Raw genomic sequence first — 13,566 nt, 5'->3', positions numbered from 1 at the left:
GGAGTGGCTGATATATGGGAGAAAAGTGACCAAGGGACTTTTAGTTGGAGGGAGGGAACTCCAACAGGAAATGGCCATTTCACAAAAGATAACAGAAATGTTATGGTGGACTCAGAACACAGCCATTAAGCTCCAGGACAAGCACATATCCTTCCTAAGCATGTCCATTATTGTCTGGGAGGTGCTAAAATCATCTTATGGTGGATAACCCTTTAAAGGGGTACTCCTTTTTTTTTTAAACAATTGGTGCCAGAAAATTAAACAGATTTGTAAATTACTTCTATTTAATTATTTCTTTTCTGTCTGACCACAGAGCTCTCTGCTGACACCTCTGTCCATGTAACCTCTGGTCAGCAGAGAGCACTGTGGTCAGACAGAAAAAAATAAAATAAAAAAAAAGAACTTCCTCTGTAGTATACAGCAGCTGATAATTAATGGAAGGATTAGTAATTTACAAATCTGTTTAACTTTCTGGCACCAGTTGATTTAGCAAACAAAATAGTTTTCCACCGGAGTACCCCTTTGAGCTCTGCTTTAGGAGACATTAGAAGTGAGGTTGCAGTATAATACTTAGGTCTTATTAAAGTTTAATCAAGGGTATGGTCAAACAGTCTACACAGCGTATTCTCCTATGAGCGGACACACAGGGATACCTGTGGCAGCCCTGTGTGCGCAGTAAGGTTCAGAGGCTGGCCCAGCTCGAAATATAACTACCCTTAAAGTGCACCTGTCACATCCCTTGCATGTGGTGTCAATGGGGGAGATGTATCAAAACCTGTGCAAAGGAAAAGTTGCCCAGTTGCCCATAGCAACCAATCATATCGCTTCTTTCATTTTGCAGGGGCCTTGTTAAAAATGAAAGAAGCAATCTGATTGGTTGCTATGGGCAACTTTTCCTCTGCACAGGTTTTGATAAATCTCAATGCATGCGCGGGGAGTCTCTGACTCATCACTCATGTGCTGCTATACACATTGACGCGGCAAACACAAGATAACTACACAGGGCTGTTGCACACAGGCGAGCACTGCGTTTTAACTACCAGAAGGAGCAGGCGTAATGTTAGCAGAGAGAGGCGTGGCAAGCCCTGGAGGAAAACTGGACCCTGGGCCATGACACTGTATAATACACTTTCTTATGGAAATAAAGTCACCAGGTATAGCATGCTTGCTTTGTATGGCTGCTATATGTTTGTTAAACCCTACTGCAATGTGTCTCCAGTTTAACAAGTATATCTGACATCATGATCTTTAAGACCAAATGCCTTAAAAGGGGTACCCCGCCCCTAGACATCTTGTCCCCCAGCCAAAGGATAGGGGATAAGATCTCTGATCACGGGGGTTCCGTCGTTGGGACCCCAGAATCTCTGTGCAGCATCCAACATTCGTTTAGAATGCTGGGTGCGGGGGTTGTGACTTCACGGCCACGCCCCTTTGTGATGTCACACCACACCCCCTTCAATGCAGGTATATAGCAGGGGGCTTGGCCCTCTCGCACAGATTAGCATTGAGGGGGCGTGGCATGCCATCAAGAGGGGGTGTGGCCGTGATGTGACGACCCCACCACCCGCTCCAAGCATTCGGAACAAATGTGTGATGTTAAAAAAAAAAAAAAGAAGACCAGGAGAGAGGGTTTGTAATTTTTATTTTTTTTTTTTATTTTCATTAGGAAATAAAGATCTCAGGACAGCGTGTATGTAACACTCACACACACATGTATTCTTAAAAGTGCTTACACACAATCACTGGAAAAAAAACATGAAGCTGACGACCTGCACATCACTACAAGAGATCATTATGCTGGGTCCTCATGTCAAATTGTGAGGGGACACTAATGCCTCTACTGGCTAAAACTGGAATTGCACATCAGAGGTTTCCAAAACACCATTTTATGCTCAAAACCAATGTGTTACAGAGTTCGCCTTTTTCACTTTATGCAAAGTTTAGTTTTTCTATGTAAAAAAAAAACTGCTTGACAACCACATGTTTTTAACAATGGGGTTACAGGCTCATCAATTGGTAATGTATTTTTTTTTATTACATTTTTTTAGATAACAAGCCACTAAAAAAAATGATACAAATGACTGGTTAATAAGGCACTGGTGTTATAACCAGCTTTTCAATGCTCAAAGAGCAAGCTCAATGCCCAATGGCACGGTCACTGCCTGCTCCCCGCAAGTATTAGGTTCTTGGCTATTTTACAGCCATTTACTTCCCCTTTCCTTAGTAAACTTAACATTTCTTCATGGATTGTGCTGCCCTAAGTATCACTAAATCATGACAATCAAAAACCATCTATGAATTCCATTATTTCGTATGGCATTTACTGACTTACCTGCTGTGTTATGGGTTAATATTGTTCCTGAGAGTAAAGTGGTGAAGGCAGGTCTGATGGATATTAAGCTGCCCTCCTGCAAAGGTCTGTTGTAGTGGATACGGACACCGAAACATTTAATGGGTTCCTGATTAAAGAAAAATTTCACCCAAAACAGTCTATTTTATATGACAGTACCTTAAATTTTCCAATAATTTTTTTTTCTCTCCAAAAACAGCTATAGGGAACACAGAAAACTTTCCCAAAAAATCCAAAGGGAAAGTCATACTGCTCAGCCAAGAAGGTCTAAAAAAAAAATGGTTCTTCTCTCTTGAAAAACTCCCATTATCTTTCTTGAGAATCCGGCCCATAGTCTACACCCCAGGTCTCCAAACTGTGGACCTCCAGCTGTTGCATAACTACAGCTTCCAGCATGCCCGGACAGCCAACGGCTGAAAGCTGTAGTTTTGCAACACCTCAAGGTGCACAGTTTGGACACCACTGGTCTACACAGTGCAGATGTTTCTGCCTGAGATTTCAAAGTCTGTGTGTGGAGGAAAAATAGGTCAACTCTCACTTTTTGATGCGTTTCCCATCTGGCTGCCAGAATTTAGCTAAATGCTATCCAGCCAGTCATGGACATCATGTAATACAACATTTTACCCCTGGCTGAGGCATCTGTCGGGGCAATCACCTGCCATACTAGAAGTTGTTCGGCAACAGATCAAGATCATTGTTATATACTGTCATATGAAACCAGTACTACGAAAATGACATTGGGGACGAGGAGGTCTTATAAGTCTAATGTCAAACACAACCTTAAGGTGCCCGTACACCTTAGACTAAAGTCAGGCGACTGTCACCATCAGCAGGTTCCATCGATTGTCTTATAGTGTACCTGTTATTAGCAAAAACTTTTTATATAATGGAGAAAACAACAACATATGTGTATTTGTAATATACATTTGTAAAAAAATTTATATATTTTTATTTCCCTGCAGCTATTGTCTGTGTCTCTGTGAGGAGACCAAATACAGGAAGTGTGGGTGGACAAGCGGGGCTCTGGGCGCTGAGGACAAGCGGTGCTCTGGGCGCTGAGGACAAGCGGGGCCCTGGGCGCTGAGGACAAGCGGGGCCCTGGGCGCAGAGGACAAGCGGGGCCCTGGGCGCTGAGGACAAGCGGGGCCCTGGGCGCTGAGGACAAGCGGGGCCCTGGGCGCTGAGGACAAGCGGGGGTCTGGGCGCTGAGGACAAGCGGGGGTCTGGGCGCTGAGGACAAGCGGGGGTCTGGGCGCTGAGGACAAGCGGGGGTCTGGGCGCTGAGGACAAGCGGGGGTCTGGGCACAGAGGACAAGCAGGGCTCTGGGCACAGAGGACAAGCAGGGCTCTGGGCATTGAGGGCAAGCAGGGCTCTGGGCATTGAGGACAAGCAGGGCTCTGGGCACTGAGGACAAGCAGGGCTCTGGGCATTGAAGACAAGCAGGGTTCTGGGCACTGAGGACAAGCAGGGCTCTGCGCACTGAGGACAAGCAGGGCTCTGCGCACTGAGGACAAGCAGGGCTCTATGACCCCCCGCTCACACATCACAATGATTGACAAGCCAGATGCTGGCACAGATTCCTGCTTGTTCTGCCCTCACTTCCTGTATTTGTTCTCCTCAGAGAGACACACAGGCAATAGCTACAGGGACACCAAATTTCTTAACCAATGTATATTACAAATATACATATAATGGTATTATTTACATTATATAACAAGTTTTTGCTAACAATAGGTACACTAAGTGTATGGCAGCCTCCTGACTCTCCGTGCTGTACGTTCATGTGTATGAGGAGGTTGGGAGAGAGAACTGTCGGAAGAATCTTAAGCCAACAGTTATTGAAAGTACATGAGCACCTTTAGAATTAGATTTAGGTTTTGGGTGGAATTCTTCTTTAATAAAAGTGACCGTATCACGTGTTAAGCCAGCAGACCTTTTTAATAACTGTATTAGCAAATGCTGAATGTTAACCATGAGGCAGAAACTACACTATTTGCCTAAGAATCTTCACTGCATGGTGCCTGTTCAACTTACAAAACAGAATGAGGCCCACAACATACAATTCATTATACATCTACGTGTATCATCTAGGCACGGTGAGAGGTGGCGCTTTCAATAACCAAAACCACTCACCCGGTCAGTTTAAAGGGTGTCCAACCTGCCACCATATACATACCCAGTCATTTTCACATAAGGTGTAATAATCGCATGAAAAAATAGGTAGAAAATAAAAATGAAGTCAAAAAGACATTGTGGGGTTTGCTTCAGTCCCTTATCCAAAGAGGTTATCCAACAAAGAAAAATGTATATACAAATGTACAAACAAAATAATGGTCCTGGTGGGTTAGTTATTAGAATTAAGTTATATATGTGATACACATCATGTAAGAAAACATATTGACATATATGAATGTGGGGAGAGGATCTGATGTCACTAAAGAAATAAATCCCCTAATATATAAAGTAAAATACCGTAAAGTAGAATTGCATGATGTGGCTCAAGAAACAACACTACTGTACAGCTTGTAAACCCATTTCCTGTGCTATTGAGTAATATCTACTAGTGCTTAGGAGGGGAAAACTAAGAAAACATGGATTTGAGGCAGCTGTACTTAGAAGTATTACAATATTCCTGGATTATACTGAAAGCATAGAAGGAATCTACATTATATTACAAGTGACAGTAGAAGGCTATGAGGAACGTGTTTCTAGTTATCAGTAAAATGACTGGGACTATCCACTGAATGTGCGCATTAAAGGGGTTGTCTCCGCATAGACATTGGTGACATACTGCTAGGACTGGTCAGGCCCATTGCTTTTGCTTCCCTCAACAGGTAGATAAAATAGGCAACAGTACTAGGAAATTTTTTTTGGCTCAGTTATTTCTGAGTTATGCAAATGACTATGATTAGGTTATTATCATAGTTAATGGATCAACAGGTCATCATCTGGAAAAAGTTGCCTAGGGAAGATAAGGTGGAAAAGAACTTCTTCACTTCCTCTTTATTCGAGTGATGTAGGTCACAATGGTCAGACCCAAACACTTAGACATTGGACAATATGCCACCAATGCCTGTGATAAAAGACATGAAGGGTTAACAATGTGTTACCCCCTTGAGCTTATATAAACTGAATATTTACACTAAGCCAATAAAAAACAAGCAATGCTAGATGGTTAAAGGGAACTTATCAGCTTTAGATCTAGTGTTGTAGAGGCCGTGCTGGGCCGCAGCATGCATACTTCCTCCCTCCCCCACCCCTCCTTGCCTTGACTGGTTGACATGCACAGCTCAGTGCTGGAAGAGGAGCCCTGTTAGTCAATTAATTAAGGCAAGGAAAGATGGGGGTGGGAGTAGTCACGTATACTGCGGCTCAGCACTGACTCTAATGCATTTGAGCACATTATCTACAGCTGACAGACTCCCTTTAAATACTTTCACCTTAGACACATTGTAAACATTATATTAAGAGACTGGCATGAACAACTATGCCCAGCAAATTAACAGATTTTATGAACTTTGTTATAGGAGGCAGGCAGCTGTCAGGAATTCATGTCATCGGGCTAATGTAGCAGTATACAGGTGCAGATTATGGGGGAGCAGAGGAGCCGTCATGTGCCAAGTATCATGACGCCCCCCCCCCCCCTTTCTTTATTCACTCAGCTGTTTGCAGCAACTGTGGGGAATGTAAGTACCGCTTCTACAACTTAGATATAGGGGACTTCAAGGATACAGGAATTCAGGCGCTGACCAAGAAGGGAACAAGTGAAGCCAGGTAGGTAACGAACAAATTTAATCCAATGCATTTGTTCGTTACCTACCTGCCTTCACTTGTTCCCTTCTTGGTCAGCGCCCGAATTCCTGTATCCTTGAAGTCCCCTATATCTATCTCCACCGTCTTCAGGAAGGCTGCAGACCTACATCATCATATTAAACATATACTTGTTGTGTGGGAATGTGCATAACCTGGCAGGGTGAGCCTTCACTGTACCCCCTCCTTCCCACACACCTGTGATCCCGTTGATACTCCACAAGGGAGCGCCTGTTTTCCTTTTGTTTTACAGCTTCTACAACTTAAACATTTCTACCAAGACTAAAAAGGTGGTTTCACGCAAAGCATTGTTAATAAAAACTGCGTCAAAATCTGCAGTGGTGTTTTTCTAAACTAAAGCCAGAAGTGGATTTGGATATATATATTATATATTATATATTATATATTAATATATATATATATATATATATATATATATATAAATATAAAGAGAGTATGTGAGACAGCACCGGGCCTCGACCTCTGTGCACGTGGTTGCCCCGGATAAATGTACAAAAAGTCCAAAATCACAGCACCAGTCAGGTCACGGATCTTTGAAGAGCTGGGTTGTCTTTATTTTCCCCACAACTGTTTGTGGGGAAAATAAAGACAACCCAGCTTTTTTTTAAAGATCCGTGACCTGACTGGTGCTGTGATTTTGGACTTTTTGTACATTTATCCGGGGCAACCACGTGCACAGAGGTCGAGGCCCGGTGCTGTCTCACATACTCTCTTTATATATATATATATATATATATATATATATATATATATATATATATATATGGACTTTAGACTTTCTGGATCCATAGGAGAAGATTATGTCCTTCCTTTATATTTTCCATTATTTTTAAATCCACTTCTAGCTTTGGCTTGAAGAACTACGTCAAATCCTGCAGCGTTGTTTAAACAAAAAAATGCTGTGTGCAACCACCTAAAAGGTAGTCAGAGAGTGCATTTCCTTAGTCTGTAAGGCAGTGTTTCCCAACCAGGATGCCTCCAGCTGTTGCAAAACTACAACTCCCAGCATGCCCGGACAGCCAACGGCTGTCTGGGCATGCTGGGAATTGTAGTTTTGCAAATGCTGGAGGCACCCAGGTTGGGAAACACTGATGTAAGCTTTAGGATCACTGGTGTGGAGGCTCATTTCAACAGAACAATCCATAAAATGTCCAATAAAATACCTGTCCACAGAAAAATGCTGTCAGGTACACTACTGAATTGTTTGCAGAAGCCGATATATTGGACTATGTGGAAGCCAAGTTGAATTAAGAGATTGAAGCAAAAGGTATTCCCCCCCCCCTACATAGTGACACTGCTATAGACAATATCATATATCATAACTTTTGAACAATAATAAAAAAAAATAATAATAAAAAAAAAAAATCCATAAAATTAATTTAAAATGAATAATACTGCTGGCTTTGCAGGACTTGGTCGTATCTTAAGCACAGTCTAGTACAACCACTCTACATAAAGGACGCAGGTTCCCCCAGATAAGGGTGCAGCACAATATCTAAACCTCTCTAAAAGTTCATCTTAAAGGTGGACAGAGCCAAAAGGGAACCTCTGCCCATCCGAACTGACCTATGTTATATGAGCAACACCCCTTCACCAACACCTGTGAACGCTGGCTAAACAATAGACTAACCCCTAACCCCTACAGTAACACTGTCCTTTCTACAGGCTGTCTTTTAATAACCTAGTTTTCTAATAGAAAACCCCAATGTGTCCATATGTACAGGATAAAATATACAGAAACAACCCAAAAAAAGGTCCAACGTCTTCTCCCCCATAACCAGTGAGTTTGACAATTGATAAAAGTTAAACAAAACCAGTCACAAAGGACTACAGTGAAATACACTCCTGTGAATCCGCTCGGACTCGCATGTGCACACTATTTGGTGTTACATTTCAACACTCACATTTTTTTTTTTTAAGTTTATCTTTAAGGCAGTGGTTTGCACAGATTATTTCCGTGAACAAGAACAAAAAAAACCAAAAACTAAATATATGTACATAGACTATCTCAATATGAGGTCCATGGCTGATCCTGTCCACAACTGCAGGAGTGCGCCTTAACCCGCGCAGGGGCATTAACGGACATGGTGCTGCAAAGAGTAATGTTCTCCTATCCCTTTGCTGTCAGTGCTAAAAACGGGATCGGTTTTGTTCATTGCTTTAAGGTGCTGCTGCCCGTAGACAAGTAAGGGAAGCGTCAAAATGTCCAAGCTCATCAATCACTTTCCCCTCATGTCTGACGCACAATAAGACGAGACTCAGGTAAAACACTGGGAGGATCACTCGAATGTCATCAGATTGGCAGGCACCTGTTATATAAGCAAAAAGAAATGGCATATGTATTAAATTGGATCAAACTGGATATATTATTGAGTAAAATATCACTCCCACCCCTTACCTGTTGCCTGTTACTTTGGCAGGCTGCACTTAGATGCTTGAACCACAACATGGCGTTCACACGGTTTCCTGCCTGGAATTTGTAAGAGTTTCCTGTAGGATGGAAGGAACAAAGTAATGGGTCCATAAATGGGACCTATTCAGCTAATGATGCTGTCACTGTGTGCCACCTAATGCCCTTAGACTAGGATGGTGCTAGAAAACACGACTGGTAATGACTACTCACTGTACCAAAAAGAATTACGAGCTGAGTAGATGGACTGCTCCAAAAAATAAAGGGAACACTAAGATAACACATCCTAGATCTGACTGAATGAACTAATCGTATGAAATACTTTCATCTTTACATAGTTGAATGTCCTGACAACAAAATCTCACAAAAATTATCCATGGAAATCATATTTATCAACCCATGGAGGTCTGGATATGGAGTCACACTCAAAATCAAAGGGGAAAACCACACTACAGGCTGATCCAACTTTATGTAATGTCCTTAAAACAAGTCACAATGAGGCTCAGTAGTGTGTGTGGCCTCCACGTGCCTGTATGACCTCCCTACAATGACGGGGCATGATCCTGATGAGGGCCAGTCCATAGCATCAATGCCTTCCTCTTGCAGGAACTGCTGACACACTGCAGCCACATGAGGTCTAGCATTGTCTTGCATTAGGAGGAACCTAGAGCCAACCGCACCAGCATATGGTCTCACAAGGGGTCTGAGGGTCTCATCTCTGTACCTAATGGCAGTCAGGCTACCTCTGGCAAGCACATGGAGGGCTGTGCGGCCCCCCAAAGAAATGCCACACCATTACTGACCCACCGCCAAACCGGTCATGCTGGAGGATGTTGGAGTGACATTGTGTTGTTTAAGTGTATATAACAAACATACAAATTCTACCATGATAAAAAATGTTCGCCATTATTTACTGAAAGCTGGCTGACAGATTTCCTTTAAGCCCCAATGTTTAGCCCTCTCCATCCTTGGTCAAACAACTTCCCATATCATAGATCATAGCTTCTTAGTTCTAAGAGTGTGATTTTGAGGAGATAAGGAGTGAATGTGAAACTTAACATTTGCCACAATGGGCATATTAAAAATAAATCAGTTTTAGTTCTGGCCTGCATACAGTCACTGGACTTACCCTTCTCAGAGTCTGTTAGTAGAAAAATGTCCGGATGCTCAGCGTCATCGGCCATCACAACCATCCAGCCCACTACAGAGATGTTTTTTGTTGATGTGGACTTGAACTAGAAAAAAACATACGTATTGTTCAGTCTCCATGACGGACTTTCTTAGTCGCACTACGTACTGGCTGAGCTGATAAAATACAAGGTTTACAGTCTGTAGCCCTTATAAACTGCAGATATGTCATAAAAAATGTAGGCATGATCCATCAAACTATCCCCACTGGACCAATAAAAACTAAAGTTTCACAAGTCTGAGATGGGTTTATATGCAGTACATGATGTGAAGTAAACCATTATACCAGAGGCTGGCCATCACTGCAGTGATCTCCACATCGGTTATGCCTTCAATATAGGGCGATATCAACAGACGAACAAGAAGAACAGTGGAACAATTGCTTAAAAGGGAAATGAAAAATGTAAAAAAAAAAAAAAGATAAGATTTGATTACATTATTTTAGGGTTACTCCCTGAGCGCTGATTTCACTACAAGCAGGGTTTTCTCTTGTATATGAGACAGGACATCCTTTCTTAGTTTGCACTGAATAGCCGATAACTCCGAGCATTCCCCTCTGTCCTCTTAGTCTCATCATTCCCCCATCCACCACCCATAGGGTTGTATTCACACTAGAGATTGTGACGTGTTCTGTGTTTTGTTTATAAAGTCTTCACAACTGATCAAAAACTCATATGTATCATCCCTATTCACTACTCAAGCCAATACGACAACTGATGGTAAAAAACGGATACCGTATATACTCTAGTATAAGCCGACCCGAATATAAGCAGAGGCCCCTAAATTTTACCCCAAAAACCCAGGAAAAGTTATTGACTCGACTATAAGCCTAGGGTGGGAAATACATCATCCACCCATGTAATCATCCAGACCCCGTCATCATCCCCCCCCCTTCATCATCATCGCCTGTCAATCCCTTAATCAGTGGTCTTCAACCTGCAGACCTCCAGGTGTTGCAAAACTACAACTCCCAGCATAACCGGACAGCCATTGGCTGTCAGGGCATGCTTGGTGTTGTAGTTTTGAAACCTCTGGAGGTCCGCAGGTTGAAGACCACTGCGGCCTTTTCGTCATCATCCAGCCCCCCCCCCCCCCCCCCCTTTGTTTTGAACTCACCTCCCCTCGGCAGGAAGTTAGGGTGAGCTGGTCCAGGCCATCTATGCTGCAGGTACCGTCCGGTGGGGATGGTTAGTCGTTGCGGGCTGTCCATTTTCACTGGGGGGCCCTCTTCTCCGCGCTTCGGGGCCGGCCCCGGACTAGGCAACATCACTAGTCTGGGGCCGGCCCCGAAGTGTGGAGAAGAGGCCCCCTCCCCCGTGAAAATGGACAGCCCGCAACGACTAACGATCCCCACTGGACGGTCCCTGCAGCATAGATGGCCTGGACCAGCTCACCCTTCCATCCCACCGAGGGGATGTGAGTACAAAACAAAAGGGGGAGGCTGGATGATGACCTGCAGACCTCCAGAGGTTTCAAAACTACAACACCCAGCATGCCCGATGGCTGTCCGGGCATGCTGTGAGTTGTAGTTTTGCAACATCTGGAGGTCCGCAGGTTGAAGACCACTGATTAAGGGATTGACAGGCTGAGAGTTCACTTGACAAAAAATCGTGCTGAAAAACTCGGCTTATACTCAAGTATATACGGTATACTAATTATATTTCTATAACTTTATTATATCAACAGGAAGATGGCCTATTTCCCCTCCGCACTGTAAACAGGAATATGTAGCAGTCTCATGTTCTCAGAGGATTACAGCAATCTGTAAACACATATATATCATGTAACAGGGCAATTGTCACTGCTTGTAAATCCACAGAAAGGTTTTATAAGCCATATATAATCCTGTAAGATATACAGTGTGTCATGCTCATAACAACGTATATATTCCATAGTGATAGCCATTCTGGGAAAGTAAAATGTTTATGTAGCTCCATGTACTGTAAAGCCACTAAATAAAAGATATTGGATCAGTGGGATGAAAATCAGCAATAAAAAGGAAAACTGGGAAGATACATGATGTTTACTGTAATGATTGATGACCCAATGAAGTTTACACACGTCCAGTGAGAGTATTAACTACAAATATGTGTCATATACTAGTAGTTTATACCTTCATGGTTAAGAGAGAAATACTCTTTCACTGGAAGTGTATAAACCTTATTGGTTCATCCATCATTACACTAGTCATGTATCTTCCCCCAGTTTACTTTTTATTGACGATAAAATTGATTGATTTTCAGCCCCACTGATCCAGAATCTTTTATTTAGTGGCTGCAGAATTCGCTGAGCTACATAAGCATTTTACATTCCCAGAATAACTATCACTATAAAATATATACATCATGAGCATGACATGTTGTATATCCTATAGGACAGGGGTCTTCAACCTGCGGACCTCCGGATGTTGCAAAACTACAACTCCCAGCATGCCCGGACAGCCGTTGGCTGTTGACTAACCTAGCTGTGATGATGGGTGTAGAAATAAACCAGCAGCAAACTTAGCAGATGGAGCACTAGTATTAAGGATACAGGTAAATCCCCAGCCAGCCATATCCCTATGTACAGGTACAGTATACAGCAGAGTTACAAGTACTATGGCCCCAGTAGGAGCCCACAATACCCTGCCAGCAATCAGAGAATAATATGTGCCTCAATGTTCTGCACGGATTGTGTCCATTACTCGCTTTAATCATCATTTCTCTAAACAAGACAATCACTTTGTTCCCAGACACAGAACATTTCCACATCATCAGTTTTTATTAACAACAGACAAGACCAAAAATGAATTGGGGAAGATGTTGGGGGAGGAGGGGCTGGGAAAAGTTGTTGAGTTGTCCATAGCAACCAATCAGATTGTTTCTTTAATTTTTAACAAGTCCCCTGAAAAATGAAAGAAGCGATTTGATTGGTTGCTATGGGCAGCTCAGTAACTTTTCCTCTGGACAGGTTTTGATAAATCTCCCCCATTGTCCCTGACTAAGGAATAAACTAACGTGAGTCCGGGATTACTGCTCTGCCAGGAAAATATATTATCCCCTACGATGCCAATGGAAAGACTGCAGGAATCTGTAACCTGAAGAGTTAGCATGGGCAGAAACCTGCAGGAGGTAAAGGGGAACTCTTCAGAATCTGGAGTATTGATTCTCTTGTGAAGACCACTAGTTGGCTTAGGAAGTCCTATAGGTCAGGTAATGTTCACTGGGTAAAAATAAATAAATGAATGCAAATTCTATCTCGTCCTGAAGATCAGCACCAACTCTTTAGCTACCAAAAGGTGGCACCAGCTCCTTTCTCCTGGAGGAGAGATCATTTGCATTAACGGGAGCCAAGCATTAGATTTTACCATATATAAGACTTGGCAAAGTGTTCTATATGGTGAAATCTTTATCCTCACCATACGTTTTATGATCACAAATGTCACTACTTACATGTTTCCTCTCTGTGGCTTTTAAGGACTTTGCTGCATAGTAGAAAAGCTGCGTGCCGCACAATACTGCCCAGTACTTGGTCCAGGACGCAACCTGCACAGAGAACGCAGAACGTTATACCTAATATTCCTTTCTATTTGGGACAAACTGTAACAGGGAAAATAAAGTCAGGAAAGTTATAAGACGGATATTTAACCCAACTAAGCAGAAGTTCTCTTAGCTAAGCTCCTACATTTTATCCCATTGTTAAGCTGTATGGCCAAGCAAAAATACCTCAGTGTTAAAGGGGTACTCCGCTGCCGAGCGTTTGGAACAAACTGTTCCGAACGCTGGAGCCGGGAGCTCGTGATGTCAT

The 13,566-nt window shown here is 42.8% G+C and overlaps 1 protein-coding gene and 1 long non-coding RNA gene across 12 annotated transcripts in view; one reads left to right on the top strand and one right to left on the bottom strand.

The window, feature by feature from the left end:
• The window catches only part of LOC130282891 (uncharacterized), a 52,212-nt gene that overhangs the window by 34,727 nt on the left and 3,919 nt on the right, over positions 1 to 13,566 (top strand). The gene's annotated exons all lie outside the window — the stretch shown is intronic.
• RALGPS2 (Ral GEF with PH domain and SH3 binding motif 2) overlaps positions 6,937 to 13,566 on the bottom strand; it is a 264,782-nt gene continuing 258,152 nt past the window's right edge. For 6 of the 11 annotated variants that reach the window (XM_056531811.1, XM_056531814.1, XM_056531812.1 and 3 more), the window contains 4 exons: positions 13,212 to 13,304; positions 9,722 to 9,827; positions 8,581 to 8,672; positions 6,938 to 8,491 (listed from right to left, as the gene is read on the bottom strand). In XM_056531811.1, the coding sequence (XP_056387786.1) occupies positions 8,462 to 8,491; positions 8,581 to 8,672; positions 9,722 to 9,827; positions 13,212 to 13,304 (321 nt within the window). In that variant the 3' untranslated portion in view covers positions 6,938 to 8,461. Of the gene's footprint in view, positions 8,492 to 8,580; positions 8,673 to 9,721; positions 9,828 to 13,211; positions 13,305 to 13,566 lie in introns of all 11 variants that reach the window. The other 5 variants (XM_056531809.1, XM_056531808.1, XM_056531807.1 and 2 more) reach the window with 2 other exon arrangements.

The sequence above is a fragment of the Hyla sarda genome, chromosome 7 (genome assembly GCF_029499605.1).
Source record: "Hyla sarda isolate aHylSar1 chromosome 7, aHylSar1.hap1, whole genome shotgun sequence".
NCBI classification, from domain to species: Eukaryota; Metazoa; Chordata; class Amphibia; order Anura; family Hylidae; genus Hyla; species Hyla sarda.
Note: the sequence above shows the minus strand (reverse complement) of the source record. Positions and strands in the feature narration are given on the sequence as shown.